Source organism: Caretta caretta, chromosome 5 (assembly GCF_965140235.1).
Source record: "Caretta caretta isolate rCarCar2 chromosome 5, rCarCar1.hap1, whole genome shotgun sequence".
Taxonomy (NCBI): domain Eukaryota; kingdom Metazoa; phylum Chordata; order Testudines; family Cheloniidae; genus Caretta; species Caretta caretta.
Window position 1 is genome coordinate 4,893,989 of NC_134210.1, and position 17,492 is coordinate 4,911,480.

The 17,492-nt window shown below is 45.6% G+C and overlaps 1 protein-coding gene across 3 annotated transcripts in view; it reads right to left on the reverse strand.

The window, feature by feature from the left end:
* The window catches only part of DNAI1 (dynein axonemal intermediate chain 1), a 259,683-nt gene that overhangs the window by 157,886 nt on the left and 84,305 nt on the right, over positions 1-17,492 (reverse strand). For all 3 annotated transcript variants that reach the window (XM_048851944.2, XM_048851946.2, XM_048851945.2), the window contains exon 13: positions 2,373-2,620. In XM_048851944.2, the coding sequence (XP_048707901.2) occupies positions 2,373-2,620 (248 nt within the window). The remainder of the gene's footprint in view (positions 1-2,372; positions 2,621-17,492) is intronic.

Here is a 17,492-nt window from a genome sequence, read left to right on the forward strand (position 1 = left end):
TGTACACACCAGAAGCGTAGGGACCTGATGTTAAGCAAGCGAGTCTGTATTTTGTCATCTTAAGCAACAGAGTCAGAAAATTTTAGCCATAGATTTTTGCATGTAATAATGTGATAACACTAGCTTTGTTTTATGAAAATGCCTGTGATTCCTACGATAATACTAATTCCCTGAAGACTAAGTGATAAAAATGAGAGAACTGTCAGACTTTGTATTCTACTCCGAAGAACATTCACTTTCCACTTTCTCCCTCTATTACTAAAATACAGGCATTGTTTCAAAAAGAAAGAGCCAGTCAGCTCAGAGCAGAGGCTCAGAACAGCGCATCTTAATTTTTTGGCAGAATTCCCCATTGCCTTTCTAATGCTTATTTAAAAGTCACGGGCCAAACTCTGCAGTCCCTGCCAAGAGTAATGCCTCAGTAAGGACTGCAGGATTTGAGCCAAACAGAGAAATGGTACCCAACCTAGCTAAAGGCTTTTTAGAGGAACACGGGTGTCCTTAAATTACACTGACGAAATGATAATACCTTTTAGTGCTGAACGAGGATTAAGCAACAAGTGCTTCACTCAGATCAAAGGGCACTTAATGGCTCCCTTTCTCTCCAATGAGGAGATAACATTGCCACTGATACATGTCTGCAGTTCAGAGTCTCCCGTCTCCTGCGTGCACACAATCCATTCTCCTGATGGCTGTGCAATAAGCTAGCACCTCACTTGTCTTTATAATGCAGTTACTCACTCTGTCGAGTCCTACCCCAAGAATACAGATACTCTTCAGCAGAGCGGGACATACTGAAATGGCCCTTTGCACTTTGGAAACACAGTAACAAGAAAGCAGGCTGCTGGCGTGTCTCCCCAGCCCAGGAAGGTTAGTCCAGGCCCGAAAGTCTGTACACACCCTTCCTTCAGAGCTAGGGTGACCAGACAGCAAATGTGAAAAATCGGGACAAGGGTGGGGGGTAATAGGAGCCTATATAAGAAAAAGACCCAAAAGTCGGGACAGTCCCTATAAAATTGGGACATCTGGTCACCCGATTCAGAGCACACTTTTAGTCTTCAGATACAAAACTCGTGGTGTAACACAAAGTTATTCCTCTGATCAAAGCAGGCAGCGGGGGCCCAGATGCCTTTCTCCCTTGCTTCTTCCCCACTGCTCCAGGACCCACCACAAGAGCCAGCTTGCTTCCTGTAGCTCTCCTCCAACTGAGCTCACTCAGCCCTTTATAGGAAGCCCTCATCGGGAGGGAGCCTGTCAATCATTCTGAGAAGCGTATTATTTTACTTCGGCTCAGTTGTTGTTGTGGTAACAGCGCGTTCCAATAGCAGCAGGAAGGAGAGGGTGATGGGGAACGTTCTCCCACTCTGTCTGTGGAGTAGGTGCAATGCGGTGCCAAGGGTTAATAGCAAAGGGCCCCATGTAAACCGGTCCAGAGATCACTAAATACATTTGCTACAGGAACATTTTTAAGTGACTTTAAAATTCCAAACTTTCTGTATGATGCATTCACTGAAATAATACACAATAATAATGCATAAATGTCACTTGCTGTACAGAAAACCATGCTCTTTGGGAATACCCTGCAGTTAGATCCCTCGCTTCTTGGACTTTATTCAATGGAAGCTGTAATAACATGGAACCATTACTTGTGGGTTAAATTCTGTCTGGTACATGCCAGAATTCTAACACAGGATCAACCGCACCCATCTTGGCCCCAATAAAACATCACCCACTGTGCGGACCCTTTGCCATGGAGGGTTGTTATGGGGCACTGCCTGAAGTGAGAGGGCATGACCTGCTTGTCGTGATCAATGACCCAGCAAAAACCTTTATGTTCAGCCCCAATGCAGTGTATTGCTGGTCTCAGTGAGAGTCAATTGCACAACGGGCTGTCACTGGGCTGATCTTGCCAGAATACAACTGTCACTTCCTGTTGATTAATCACTCTGTACATCCTGCCCACTTCCTGGTGCCTGCCAGAATCCGGTCCTCTGCCTTTACCTTTAGAAGATAAATAGCCTTACAAGCACGATGTCAGCTTGACATTGATAATATACAAAGGAGATTGGCTGCTCCTAGTAAGAGAAGTTGGTCCCTAATCTCAAATAAAGTGAAAGAAAAGTAATTATTTAATCAAAGTTTTGGTGCTATTCTGGCTCATTATTTCCTCCAATTCCTACGGACTTCTGTACATTGCAACAGGATTTATGACGCTCCCCAGAAGTTACCAATCAGTAGCTAATATTACCACGCATACAGGGCCAAAGCATCTGTCCCTCCATCCCAGGCTTGTCACTGTGCTGTTTGAACTTGATCTAACTGAACATTGCAGCAGGTAAAAGGAAATAAACGACCCCCGCTGGGGCACCCACCTGCCACACGGGGTCTGTGTGCTTCCCTGACTTGGCAGAGCTCTTGTAGCCTGGCTGCGAGTGTGACTTTTTCAGGTTGTAGATGGCCACGTTGCCATCGTAGAAGCCCACAACAAGAAGATAGGGATGGTCATTGTGGATGTCGAGGCACATGATGCCACTCTCACTGCTGAAGATGTACTCAGGGAAGGTGGGGTTCTTCATGGTGTACAGAAGGAGCATGCCCCGGCTCTGCTTCATGAAGTCATCTAGAAAAAGGAAGATCCACACCATGATGTGAGTGTGACATTACACCCCATATTCTTTATGGAAATATGCTTATGATATGGATATGGCATAACTGAGATCTATTTTATGCAAGATGGGTCTTGCAAGGTATCATCAGAAAGGTTATATTTTACTGAATGTGATTATCCAATTTGTAGGCATGTATCATTTCTGTATCTACAGTTAGGAATATTGACTATGTCACAATTACAACTGCGTGTGTATTTGGGAGACACCCACCAGACAACAGGTCACCAGCCTTGATGGGCCATTAGGAAGAAACAATAAGACTTTGAAGACACTAATCTCTCTCCTTCCTGAGAGGCGTCCTGGGACGTAGCTGTGACACTACTAGGTCAGGTGGTCCTGTCACCTGGTACTAAACACCATCTTGAACTTCTAGTAATTTTCCACTAAAAGGAGGGGGAGGTCAACACTGGGAAACAAAAGATTCCCACCTTATGAAAATCTTATTTAAGGCTGGGGAGTAAGGCAAACAGGACGCTTCTCCATTGCCTTCCTGCCCAAGAACAAAGACTGCTGAAAGTACCTGAAGAGACAAAGGAACTGAGTGGTGGTGGGAAAGGCAAGGGCTGAGTCCAGACTAAGACAGGCATCTAGTCTGTAAAGAGAAATAACTGGAACTCTAAGCTACACAAACTCTGTAACTTGCCTAAAACAACATTTAGGGTGAGAAATTATTTCTTGCAACCAGTCTCTTTAAGATCTTAAGCTTAGTATGTGAGTTTTGTTTTATTTGCTTGGTAATCTGCTTTGTTCTGTTTGCTATCCCTCATAATCACTTAAAATCTGCCTTTTATAGTTAATAAACTTGTTTTGTTTATTATTAAGCCCAGTTCATGCAATTTCTAACTGGGGGGGAGGGGCAAGTTGTGCATATCTTCCTCCACATTGAGGGAGGGGGCAAGGTTCTGAGATTACGTTGTATAGATTTCTCTACACATCTGGAGAATAAGTGAAGCCACCCATTCATTGATAAAACTATTACAAATAAGTACTAGTATTGCAAATATATATTAATCTACTAAACATGCAACATTCCTTTCAATGGTGCTGTATCTCAGGGAATGGTATGCAAATGGGCTTTGTATCAAAGTGGTAGCTGTGTTAGTCCGTATCCACAACAACAACGAGGAGTCTGGTGGCACCTTAAAGACTAGAGTAGATATGGGGACTTGACAGCTAAGCGTCTGGAAGCAGTCATAAGCATGTATCAGTGCCCAATATGAAGACTGAAGCTCTTGATGCTTTGAAATCCAACTCAATACACAGTGGCACATTCTGGTGGCTCAAAAAATAATAACTTGACAGCAACCAATGATATTATATGTCTCAATTACTTCACAGTCAGAACAACAAACCCAGAGCCCATCCCCTGGAACAAGCTAGAGTGGCACTACACTGCTTCAGTTTGTGAGGTAGCCTTCATTACAGGCACTCAGAAATAATGGTGATGGAAGCCACAAGATCCTACATAGAAAACCAAAGGTGTAATGAAAGCCACTGAACCGTTTAAGAGAATGGATAGAAGGAAAAGAAGAGTGATCAGGGTCTGAGTAATGTTTACCTTGTTTCACTTTTAAAGAGTCTATCTAAACTCAAAGTTCTCCTGCGAACCCATAACATTACAATCAGAACTAGCTTTCAGAAACAACTGCTGCTGCCTGAAACGTTTGTCTGTGTAGACATTTCTAAAATGACAAGATGGGAGGTAACATCTTTATTGGACCAACTTTTGTTGGGGAGAGAGACAAGTTTTCCAGCTTACACAGAGGTCTTCTTCAGGTCTGGGAAATGTACTCAGCGACCTGAAGAAGAGCTCTGTGTAAGCTCCAAAGCTTGTCTCTCTCACCAACAGTAGTTAGTCCAATAAAAGATAACCTCACCCAACCTGTCTTTCTAATAGCCTGGGACCAACCCTACTACAACCACACTGCATACGACATATAGGCATTTCTAATGCATTCATTGCCACTGCATAAAGGTGTCCTTATAAATGCTAAGAGTTCTCAGGAGAATCTGAGTTTTTTCCAAAAATGAGAAGTAAATCTACAACCTTAGAGTCAAACACCTGTATGGAATTCAAACAAGCAGTCAAAACTCTCCTGGATTCCTTGAGAAACATCTTGTGCTTATACCAATGAGCTCAGTGCAATTATATCTTTTACAGACCAGGTGGGTAAGGTAATATCTTTTATTGGACCAACTTCTGTCGGTGAAAGACAAACTTTTGAGCTTCACAGAGGTCTTCTTCAACTCTGGGATTACCTTTCCCAGACGTGAAGAAGAGTCCTGTGGAGCTTGAAAGCATGTCTCTTTCACCTACAGAAATTGGTCCAATAAAAGATATTACCTTACCCACCTGGTCTGTCTCATATCCTGGGACCAACATGGCTACACTACCACTGCCAACAGTATATTTTTTAGACAGAAGTCATGGTGCTTGGGGATGAAACTTGCATCAAAGCAGAAATTTTCAAAGAATGGTCTCTATTGTCCCTGAGGCAAGGAAGAGATTCCTGAATTAATAACCCAGTTGTATGGTTCCTAGTGTGATAAGTCCATCCATCATCCTCTCTTTCTAGGGCTCAATAATCCAGAATATTATACCCTTACATCTCACACTCTGCCTACTCTGATCCAAGACACACCATGCACCAATCATATGAAAGCAAGAGAAAAAGCTTTCCCGTCAACATGGCACAACAAATCTCCAAGCTACATCAAAACATCCTGGCTATTGCTGAAAATCTGCCCTTTCCAGCCCCCCCAAATCCAATCTAAAAAGAAAACCAACACAGGGAAGCACATTTGTAAACAGCTGCTTGTGTCTGAGCTCTCAGCTGCCCATGAATATTTTACTTATGTTGTCTGCCTTAGATGTGTTTCAGAGTAGCAGCCGTGTTAATCTGTATTTGCAAAAAGAAAAGGCGTACTTGTGGCACCTTAGAGACTAACCAATTTATCTGAGCATAAGCTTTCGTGAGCTACAGCTCACTTCATCGGATGCTGTAGCTCACGAAAGCTTATGCTCAAATAAATTGGTTAGTCTCTAAGGTGCCACAAGTACTCCCTTTCTTTTTGCCTTAGATGTGTTCACTCTTTGATGACTCTGTTTGCTGGTGTTTAGTCCTGTAAGCTTTGTTTCTTCAAAAGCCAAAGGATTAAGCTATTGTATGTGCTTGAGAGGTACGGCAAGGGCAACCCAGGTTACTTACCAGCAGGATCAGTTCAAAAGTCAGAAGTTTATGGTGCTCCTATGAGTGATTGAGATTTATACTTGCCTTAAAACTACTTTGACAATAGAAGTTAAGTGAATGCCTACACATTTCCCCCAAATAAACAAAACATCACCTAGTGCTAGAAGCATTGTGAGTGCAGAAGCACCTAAGAAAGGAACTGGCCAGCATTATGGAGTTTGCTGTAGTCCAATTGCCCCAAAAGATTTGGAAAAGAATGACTCTTTCCGAGGAGTGCAGGAAGTTTGGCAGTGTGCTGAGCTCATTTTCAAGGGTTGCTGAAATAATAATAATCAGCAGTTTTATAATGTTTTACAGTACTTTGAGCTGCACAGACTCTAAATTAGTTAATCCTCACAGCACCCCTTGAAGGACGGTAGGTTGAGTATTATCATGTTCTTACAGATGATGAAACCGAGAAAGGAAACGTGAAGTGACTTGCACAAGACCACAAAGGGAGTTAAATGAAGAAAGCTCAGCTCTCCTGAACGCTCATTCCTCCACTATGCTCTGCCTAACAGAGCATCCCAGTGATATGTGAACAAGATGGCCAGTGTCCCAGGAGAGAGAGAGAGAGATTTAAACAGGAGCCACTATGAGAACCCACATGCCCACTGTGTGCTTCTGTCCCACCGACCAGAACAGAAGCACTATGCCAAGGTGATACAAGCCTTAATGGATAATTGTGGTTCCTGGATCTGTGTACATGCAGTACATACTACATACCATAGCCAAGCAAAACTAATGCCAGAATTTTCAAAAAAACTCCATACTTGGTAATTCATAAAGTCAGAGTTTACGGCCAGAAGATACCATGGGATCATCTAGTCTGACTTCCTGTATAGTGCAGGCCAGAGAATTTGATTGCTATCTCTGTACTGAGTCCAATAACTTGTGTTTGACGTAAGCATACCTTTCAGAGAGATATGCAGCCTTCATTTGAAGATGTCAAGAGATGGAGAATCAACCACTTCCTTGGGTTGGTTGTTCTAGTTGTTAATCAAATTCACTGCTAAAAATTTGTGTCTAACTTCTAATTTGCCTGGCTTCAGCTTCCAGGCATTGGTTCTGGTTAAGCCTTTCTCTGCTAAGTTAAAGAACCTTTAGTACCTAGTATTTTCTCCCTGGGAAGGTCCTTACACACCATAATCACATCACCTCGCCGTCTAAACAGATCGAGCTCTCTAAATCTCCCACTGTAAGGCATTTTTTTCGAGCCCTGGAATCACTTGTGTGGCTCTTTTCTGCCCCACTCCAATTTTTCAATATCCTAGAAAATGTGCACACCTGAACTGGATGCACTATTCCAGTACTGGTCTCACTAATACCAAACACAGAGGTAAAATCCCCTTCCTACTCCTATTCTCTACTCCTTTGTTCATATATCCAACTATTGCAATGGCTCTTTTTGTCACAGCATCACACTGGGAGCTCATGTTAAGATGCTTGTCCATAATGATTCCTATGTCCTTTTCAGAGTCACTGCTTTCTAGGATACAGTCCCCAATTCTGTAGGCATGAGCTTCACTCCTCTTCCTAGGTGTATACATTTACATTTGGTGGGATTAAAACTTATTTTATTTGAATGGGCCAAGTTTACCAAGAGATTCCGATCACTCTCTATGACCAGCCTGGCATCCTTATTTACCACTCTGCCAATCTCTGTGTCATCTGCAAATTTTATAAGCAGTGATTTTTATACTTACTTCCAGATGACTGATACAAATATTGAATAGCGTTGGGTCTAGTACCGATCTTCATGGAACATTACTAGAAACTCCCTCCTTCAATGGCAATTCCTTGTTGTTGACTACTTTTTGAAATCTGCCAGTTTGGAAAGGGTTTAGCCATTACATCTCACGGTTAGGGCCCTCTGACTATGAGTGGAATTCACAGAGCATGAATACTTCCCATTATCAGAAAATGCTCATGCATTCTAGTCAGTAAAATGTGGCACTGCAAGAACCACAAACTCTGATGCATCAAATCAATTTGCTGTAGACAAACTCTGGGTTGTTTTATATTATGCTAATTCAGATGTTTGAATATCATAAATTAACATTCTGCCTGGGCTTTAATTCCTGGTCTTTCTCATCAAATGAAGGTTATTGTCAGTGACTCTGTTTAGAAAGCACAGAACCTGTAGTTGTGATGCAGGAGGGGGGGAAACAGAAATTTGTTAGTGCTTTGGACACTTCAAAAGAGAAAAAACTGACAGCTCACATGTCAGGATGTAATTTATGCATCTCCTGAGCTCTGCAATAGACCTAATAATTCTGCCATGGGCTCTGCCACACATCAGAGGCCACCTACCTAAATCATGTGGATCGATATATAAAACCTACTTTTAAAGAAACAAGCTGTCAAGGAACCATGCTTCATACTCTAAATGTTGGCTGGCAAATGAACATAGGAGACATCGATCCAGCAGGGGCAAGGGAAATGAGAGAGCTAGGTAATATTTGGAACGGCAAACATTTGTCATTGTATTCAAGAGGAGAGGTTCAGAGGTAGAGAAGGACAGAGGCAAAAAGGGCTAAAAAAGTGCACTCCTGAAAACAGTGACTGCTACGTGGGAATGCCTGTCTTGTTCTGGAGTTACACTCCCAGGACATAAAAATGAGATCTATGTCTAATTAGGAATCAAGGCTGAAAACCAGAAAGGGAGAAGGAATATGTTACAGGGCTGAGTCTGCTAGGCTGTGTGTCAGAACTGGCCTTTTTCTTAAACTGAACAGGCTTTTCTTTGGGGGGGGACGGGACGGCGGAGGGAATGGAAAGCCCCTTTTTTGATCTGCTTTTTTAAAAAGCTATTTTTAAAAACTGTTACTTGACAATAACAATGGTAGTAGTTCCACCACCATTATGTTATGTGCACACAACCATGGACATGCCATTATGAACACTACCAGCTGTCAGAGAAACCGCGACCAAATGACCTCCCGTTGTGGACTCGGATAATACTTAGCAAAGCCAACACGAACTGGATATGGCACATTGTGAGTTACCTTCCCCCAAAACATCTCCTCTCTTCTCCCTCCTTTCTTGGTCATCACTGACAACTCTACTATCTCTGTTTGCCAGAAGCTAGGTATGGGTGGCAGGGGATGGATCATTTGATGATTACCTGGAACAATGAGAAGTAAATCTACAACCTTAGAGTCAAACACCTGTATGGAATTCAAACAAGCAGTCAAAACTCTCCTGGATTCCTTGAGAAACATCTTGTGCTCATACCAATGAGCTCAGTGCAATTATATCTTTTACAGACCAGGTGGGTGAGGTAATATCTTTTATTGGACCAACTTCTGTTGGTGAAAGACAAACTTTTGAGCTTCACAGAGGTCTTCTTCAACTCTGGGATTATCTTTCCCAGACGTGAAGAAGAGCCCTGTGGAGCTTGAAAGCGTGTGTCTTTCACCTACAGAAATTGGTCCAATAAAAGATATTACCTTACCCACCTGGTCTGTCTCATATCCTGGGACCAACATGGCTACAATACCACTGCCATCAGGCTATTCTGTTCATTCCCTCTGGGCTATTGACCTTGCACCGGCCACTGTCGGAAGACAGGATACTGGGCTAGATGGACCTTTGGTCTGACCCAATATGGCCATTTTTATGTTCCTGTGTTCCTTATCTCTTCTGCTATGACCTTGGTGTACTTTTCAACTTCTCTGCCCACCGCCATACAAGTTGTGGCCAAATCCTGTTGCTTTCTGCTGTCCAACACTTCTAAAAACTCCATGCCTTCCTTTCTGTTTCTTTCATTAAAATCCTTTTCCAAGTGGTGAAACTCTCTCATCCCAGCTTCTTCAACCTTCTCCTCTCTGGCCGCCCTCACTGCTGCATCTCTTCTCTGAAGCCTTTCCAAAATCCTGCTCTTAAGTTCATCTTCCTAGCCCCCGACTTTGTCCATGTCACTTGCCTCCCTGAATCCCTTTACAGACTTCCCCATCACCTTGTCCTGATTCAAGGCTCCATTCCTCCTGCATCTTTGACCTCCTTTCTTATACTTCACTCTCTGTTCACCTCATTGTGCTAATACCTTGTGCCTGGCCACACCTCTTTTAGACTCACGTCACCCTGCCCTCTGTGCATTCTTCCATGCTACTTTTATAGGGCAGGGACTGCATCTCACTGCATGTTCTGTACAGTGCAGAGCACAGTGTCAGCATTCAAGAAATGATTAAGAATAAAGCACTGCACACACTCATTAACTAATCACTAACACTCCTGTGAGGTATTATCATTCATAGAGGGCCAACAAACACCAAGGGCGGGCTCCATGAAAGGGCTTCGGCTTTGCAATGCTGAGTGTCCAAGTGCCTAACTTTTAGGCACCTAAAAAAGCCAGGAACAACACTGCAGTCCACAAAGCTGAGTTAGGCACCTGGGCTGTCCATACAATGAATGGGGAGAGACAGGTGACTAAAAATGCGAACCACAAAAGCCAGCACACTAGCCGATGGGAGCCGCCTAAGCCAGCCAATGGGCAATGACGACAACAGGGCTGTGTGCCATGCCCTGCCCTTCTCTCAGAGACAGGCGCCTAAGACCGGGCTGCAGGGAGGCTCCTCGCTCTGCTACAGGGGCGGCACCTGTGGATGGGGCAGCGCACAGAGCTGCCTGGCCACTCCTCCGCGTAGGAGTGGGAGGGGGAACATGCCGCTGCTTCTGGGAGCTACTTGAGGTAAGCCATGCCTGGAACCTGCACCCCTGACCCCACTGCACACTCAGACAGTATCAGACCCTATTAAGGGACATCCTGCACCACCAAAGTTAGACTTTTGCCATTGACTACAATGGGTGCAGCATCTAGCCCAGCATTTCTCAAATGTGGCCACCTAGGGCTTTTCTTAGCCACAGCCTCCTGGGCTATGATTGGAGGAGAGAGGGGGCAAAGCAGCCCTTCCTCCTCCCTCGTGCTCCTGGATGCACTGTCTTGGTGTTGATTGCTGGGGCTGCCAGCGGGGGTTGGGCCCTGCCCCCCTCCGGAGACACCTGGGGCATAATGCCGGAAGAGCAGGCAGCTGGTGAGTTCCCCACCTTCCCAGGGATGGTGGGGCTCACTGAGGCTTTAGGCTTCAGCCCTAGTGTGGCGGGCCCCAGGCTGCAGCCACGGGGCTTCGGGCTCTGTCCCCCTGCTGCCTTCCCCAATCCCCGCCCCCCCCCCATCCAGGGTTTAATTTGTCCCCAGGTTTTCTGGGGCTGAGTAAGTCTGCTGTGAATAGTGATACTTTTATGTTTGTTAATACCACTTTTCACAACAGACTTACTAGCTAGCAATAAATAAAATGATAATGATCTGAATATGTATATGTGCATATTTATTTGTTTCCCCAAAACTAATTAAGTATTTTAGGAAAAAGTATGAGAGTGCAGCAAGAGCTGATGGCTGCAGTCTGAGGCCACCAAAGAATTTGTCCAGAGAACCCCATTCTAGCCCTACTCCCTGGCCACCAGATTATCACAGCAGTATTGCAAGCCAATCTACCACCACGGAACCAGTTTAGGTAGAATTCTTTTGCAGCTTTTGATTCTATTTTCCCCCCACTTACATTAAAAAATACCCTAAGTAACCTTCTTATCTACCACACAGGCCAGGTGAGGACTAAATAATATTTGCAGAACACTTTGGAGAAATGAATAATTAGACAAATGCCAACTATTATTATTACACATTCAAAACCAGCAACTAGGCACAATGAGAGGCATTAAAACTGAACTCTTGATCCTGCCTCCCCTTATTTTACTCAGCTTAAGTTAGACTCTTGATAGTAGTATTTAATACCTGCTGGACTTGTGGGTTTCTGTCCTCAGTCATTGTGCCGAGAATCTGGCACATTTGCTTTGCGTTCTTGACCAACAAAATATTTAACAGTGCCATCAAGTGGTCAAGTGTTTGTTAGCTCCAGATTGTTTTCTAGCATGCAAGCTTCATTCTACAATTCCAGGTATCAGTCTGGTGGTGGTAGATACTGGATATCTATAAAAGTGCCTTATCATATTCTGATGGGTCAACAGATTAGGGAGTCTCCTCCCAAACCTGGAATGGCCAGTGGTAGGCTGAGACATTGAGCTCTCAAAGTGGGGATCTACAGAGAAAATGTTATGTTTCTGTTGAGCTGTGATGACAGACGACGGTCCGAGCAAAACAGGGCTTGAAGATACCATGAGCTTCAGCTCTGCTGAAAACAATATATTGCACAGATTTTCTTTAGAGGTTTACAAATGCCCTCTGTTCAAAGATGATCCTCACTCACTTCCAGAAGTGAAGGAAGGGGAGGAAAGTCTTTAGGGAAAAGATTGTTTAATGTTTTTTGTACATTTTCTCTTTTTTCTATATTTTTCTATAATTCCTTCCTAAAATGCCCTAGAGATAATAACAAAATCCCCTGCCCCCCCAGCGTTTACAATCCAGTTTACTCACGCAAGAAAATAGTACAAGTAAAAACAGACTGAAATCCAACACAGATTCATAGAGTTCAAGGCCACAGGGGATCACTATGATCATCAGGACTGGTGAGCTGTTCCAGTGATCAATATTACTGTTAAAAATTTGCAACTTGTTTCCACTCTGAACTTTGCTAACTTCCACTTCCAGCCATTGGATTTTGTTGTTTTGCCTTTGTCTGCTATGCTGAAGAGCCCCCTAGTGCTAGATATCTCCTCCCTGCATAGATATCTATAGCCAATGATCAAATTGCATCTCTTTTTTTTTTTCTTTTTTCTTTTATAAACTTAACTGGATTGAGCTCTTTAAGGGTTTGTCTACACTGGTAAGTTTCTGCGCCACAAGTGATACCATTTTTATTAAAACGCTGGAATTAAACCACTGTTGAGTGTCAGCCCGGTACTCCTTGGGACGCTGGAGCACATCCGCATTAGCAGCTCTTGCACCCGCAAAGAGAGCAGTGCATTGTGGTAGCTATCCCACGGTGCAACTGGCCAAGGGTGCTTTGGGGAGGGTTTGCAATGCTTCATGGGGCAGGCACAACGTCATGGGATGCAGGTTTCCCAATCCCATTGTTCCATGGGCATCCTACTACCTTGCCAGCTGCTTTTCAATGGGGGGGGGGGGAGATGTGTGACAGGGAGTGTGTGTGGGGGGGGGGAGAGACACAGTGTGGTTTGGGGGACAGAGTGTGTCAGCATGCTGTCTTGTAAGTTTAGACAGTGGGAGAAAGCAACCAGTCCTGGGGGGGCGGGAAACCCTGACATCAGTCCCCATCTCCCTCCCTGGGCTCTCTGCACAGCTCTCCCTCTCCATCGCACCGGTGCCTCTGTGTTCAACAGCACGAGCGTTCCACATTAATGGTTTGCTTTGTGTCCCAGAGCAGATCAGCACAGCACACAACAGCTGTCAGAAACAGTGCTGTGAAAGTGGGGGGGCGCATGTCTCCAGGGCAGCCGAGTTCAAAACAATGAGCAGAGCGGTCACTTGAGGCATTATGGGACAGCTCTGGAGGCCAATTACAGCACAGAAAGCAATCAAATGTCTACACTGGCAATAGAGAGCTGGAGCCTCTATGCAAATAGCCTTTCGACTCTCGTCGAGGTGGTTTCTTTGCAGCACTGCAACTGAGGCGTTTCTGCACCCAAAGGGGCTTGGCAGTGTGTACACGTCTGCAGTTTGAGTGCAAAAAGCTGCTTTACTGCGCAGAAACTTGCCAGTGTAGACAAGCCATAAGTCTCTCACTGTAAGCCAGGTTTTCCAGACCTTGAATCATTCTCCTGGCTCTTCTCTGAACACTCTCCATCTTTCGACAATCTTCTCGAAGTGTGGACACCAGAGCTGGACACAGTATTCCAGTAGTGGTCTCACCAGTGCTCTGTAAAATTGCAGTATCCCCTCCCTTCTCCTGCCCACTATTCTGCAGTTAGTCAATACATCTTATATATCATATTAGAGGCCCTTCAAGAGTACCTTGCAACCTCCTGTCCTCCCCTAATGGTCTCAAGAAATCTCTTCTTTCCCTCAAAGTATGCTAGAATCAGGGGACTACCTTAGTAAGGAGGGAGCAGCAACTCATAAGTCCCTGTAATTAGTAGTTCTTAAATAAGAACAGCAGAAGAGTAGGCCTTCCTACCAAATCAGTCCTTCAGGAGGCTGCCAACACAACCAAAGCACTTAGATCGGATCCCAGCTGCAAAAGCAGTCAGGTTTCCTGTTTTCCACAGGGGGTGATAAGCCAAACCTCCCAAGGGGAACAATATCCAAAGGGAGGAGACTGGCCTGGAAAAGTAGAACTCCACACTGAGCAACCACTATGGAAAATGAGTCCTAGTAATGGCAGAGCCAGAAGGATACTGGTTGAGTTCCACAGGAGCCTTCCTCACATCTATACCTCTGCAGAATCCATTGCAAAAGTAGCTCTGGAAAGAGGAGGTCCCGCAAAGGCCCCTTGGCCATGAGTAAGGAGTACTATGAACTCCATCACAGACTTCCTGGGTGACCATGAGCAGGCCATCTAGTCTCTCCATGCCTCAGTTCCCCACCTGTAAAATGGGGACGATAAAAATTCCCTTCCTCATGGGCATGATGTGAAGATATATAAAACTTGGTGACACACTCAGTTGCTACAGCAGGGGTTGGCAACCTATGGCAAGCGTGCCAAAGACGGCATGCGAGCCGATTTTTAATGGCACACTGCGGTCTGCCGGGTCCCAGCCGCCGGCCCCGCTCAGCCCACGGCCAAACCCATGCCATTAAAAATCCTGCCCGCTCTTCTCGGCCCCCGCCTCCCCCCCCACGCAGGGGCAGGGTGAAGAAGCTTGGTCCTGCCGGCTGCTGCTGCAGGGCAGACAAGGTCCCCCCACCCCTGCCTCTTCCCCCAGCGTGCTGGGTTCCTGCCCCTCCTCCTCTCCCTCCCTGCCGCCCATCAGCTGATGGCCCTTGAGAGGAGGGGGAGAAGCGGAGCCAAGCTGCAGCACGCTCACTGCTCTGGGGAGGAGGTGGAGAAGAGGTGGGGACGGGGCCTTGGGGAAGGGGGGTGGAATCAGGGCATATCCCTTCCAGCCCCCTGCCGCGAGCCACTCTGGGCAGGGGGCTAGGAGCATCCCCATGACCCCAGCCCACACCTCCAGCCCTCTGTCCTGACCCCTACTACCCATACCCCAGCCCTCTGCCCTGATCCCTGCATCCCCCCACACACACCCAGCCCTCTGCCCTGACCCCTGCACCCCCCCCACGACCCCAGCCCTGACTCCAGCACCCCCACACATACCCAGCCCCCCCACACCCTATCCCCTGACTCCTGCACCCCCCTCAAACACCTCCAGCCCCCTGCCCTGACTCTTGCACCCCCCACATTCCAACCCCCACCCTGCGCACCAAACGGGAGCTCCTGCACACACACCCCACATTCCCACCTGCACCCCTCGCACCAAATGGGAGCTGCCCAGGTAAGCACTCCACACCCAAACCTCCTGCCCCAACCCTGTGCCCCCTCCCTCATTCTGTTTCCTGGCCAGACCCTGCACCCCAGCCTGCTCCTTCACCCCCAGCCCTGTTCTCAGCACACTCCCACCCTCATCTCAGTGCAGAGAGAGAGAGGAAGAGAATGGGCTAGAGCCAGGGAGAAGGTAGGTACCCACTCTGTGTGGGCAGGGCCGGGATCCCAGAGCAGCAGCAGGCTGAGTGAGCGGCAGCCAGGACCCTGGCTGGCAGGAGCCGGCGGATGGAACCCCAGACCGGCAGCGGGTTGAGTGGCAGTGGGCACTCAAAAAGCATCTCCCTAGCAGGGTTTTCCCCTGAGGCTCTTTTTCCCTAGCAGGGGGATTTTGGTCCAATCTAGTTGATGAGTTTTAAAGGCATATTCTATATGTCTGTGACAAGGTGTAAAGGCACTCGAGCCTGTAAGGGGTTCCTGGGTTCCTGCCTGTCATGTGGCTGATCTGTGCTATGAATCTATGAAATATCTTCACTGTACTGAAGAACTTTAAAGCAAAGGAATGAATAGTTAGGAACACAGGAATGACCAAACTGGATTCAGACCCATGGTCCATATAGCTCAGTGGCCCGACTCTGATAATGGGCAGCACCAGCTGCTTCAGAGAAAGGTACAAGAAAGGCACCTGTGACAACGTTGCCAAGCCTTGCAGTTCTATCACGAGTCTCACACTACGTGCAGGTTTTCTTAAAGCCCCTAGCCCTTGTGGTTGTGAGGAAAAGCCTGAAAACGTGCAGCAACTGTGACTGAAAGGCACAGAAGACAAATAAAAATTAGCCAAAATCCATCATTAAAAAAAAGATCTCATGATTATGGGAGCCTGCCTTGTGATTTTTGAGCTCTTGCATGCATTGGCAGCCCCAGGGAAAGTTTCCTCCTAACCCCCAGTAGCCAGAGGTTGCCTTATGCCCTGAAACATGGGATTTATTATCCCTTCCAATACTCTTTTAGCATTAACTATTCTAAGTGTGTGTTCTTGTTCTCCATATTCATGACTAAGCACATCAGAAATCTTTACACTGGCCACAAAACAAACATTAATACATTCTTCTTATCATGTTGATTTCATCACAGTGCAACCATCTTAATTCTGACCCCAAATTTGGTTTTTTAATCTAAATATTTTCCTTGAAGGGATGCTGTTAAAAGGAAAATGCTATCAGTTAATAAATTTGTCAATCAACAGAATTACTTTTTTGGGTAAAGTGCTTGTAACTGCTGTTTCCTGAGAATAATACTGTAGATTCTGTTTCACAGAAGGAATGCATAACAGTGCTGATTTCTAGTATAGAATGTGGGCTTGCATTTGAGAGTAATCACCATGTGCAGCTGAGGTGCAATCAGAAGAAGCATCTCGCAGAAGATACAGAAACCCTGACCCCATATTTTATCTCATACATACCCGTGGGTTGTTTTTCATGCCAGAGCCCCACCCTAGAATGTGTACATGACTCACACCAGTCCATGCTGGTTTATGCCAATTTACTGGTATGTAGTTTACACTCCCTAGGTGCTTATACTGCACCCATCACCTTGGTATCAGAGCACCTAAATCCATAGCAAATTAAGTGCCAGACCCACAACTGAAACCCAGGTCTCTGAAGTCCACAGCCAAGACCTAGACCATTGGCCACAATGCCTTCTATGTTTGCACCACTGTTTATATTATCTCTGAACATACACCTGATCCAAAGTCCATTTGACTAAAAGGAAATCAGTCCCTTTATTTCAGTGGGCTTTGGATCAGGCCCTTAGCCCTTTATGTTTTGTGATATCTTTTCATAGAATCATAGAATATCAGGGTTGGGAGGGACCCCAGAAGGTCATCTAGTCCCACCCCCTGCTCGAAGCAGGACCAATTCCCAGTTAAATCATCCTCCAATATTAAATCATTCCTCCAATAGAATCAGACCCCAGGCAGATGATTTACTCTTGGAGCAAAGGTAAGAAAGTATTGTCACAACAGAGAGTAATCGAACACAAGCAAACCGATTGGGACAGCAAGTTTTTGAGTGCTAAAGCATTAGGGCTGAAAGATACCACATTTCATTTCAAAGCGATACAGCTATCAAGCCTCTGCAATGGGCTCATTAAGGATTCCTGCAGCACACTCCATATCTCAAGGTTGAAAGACAAAT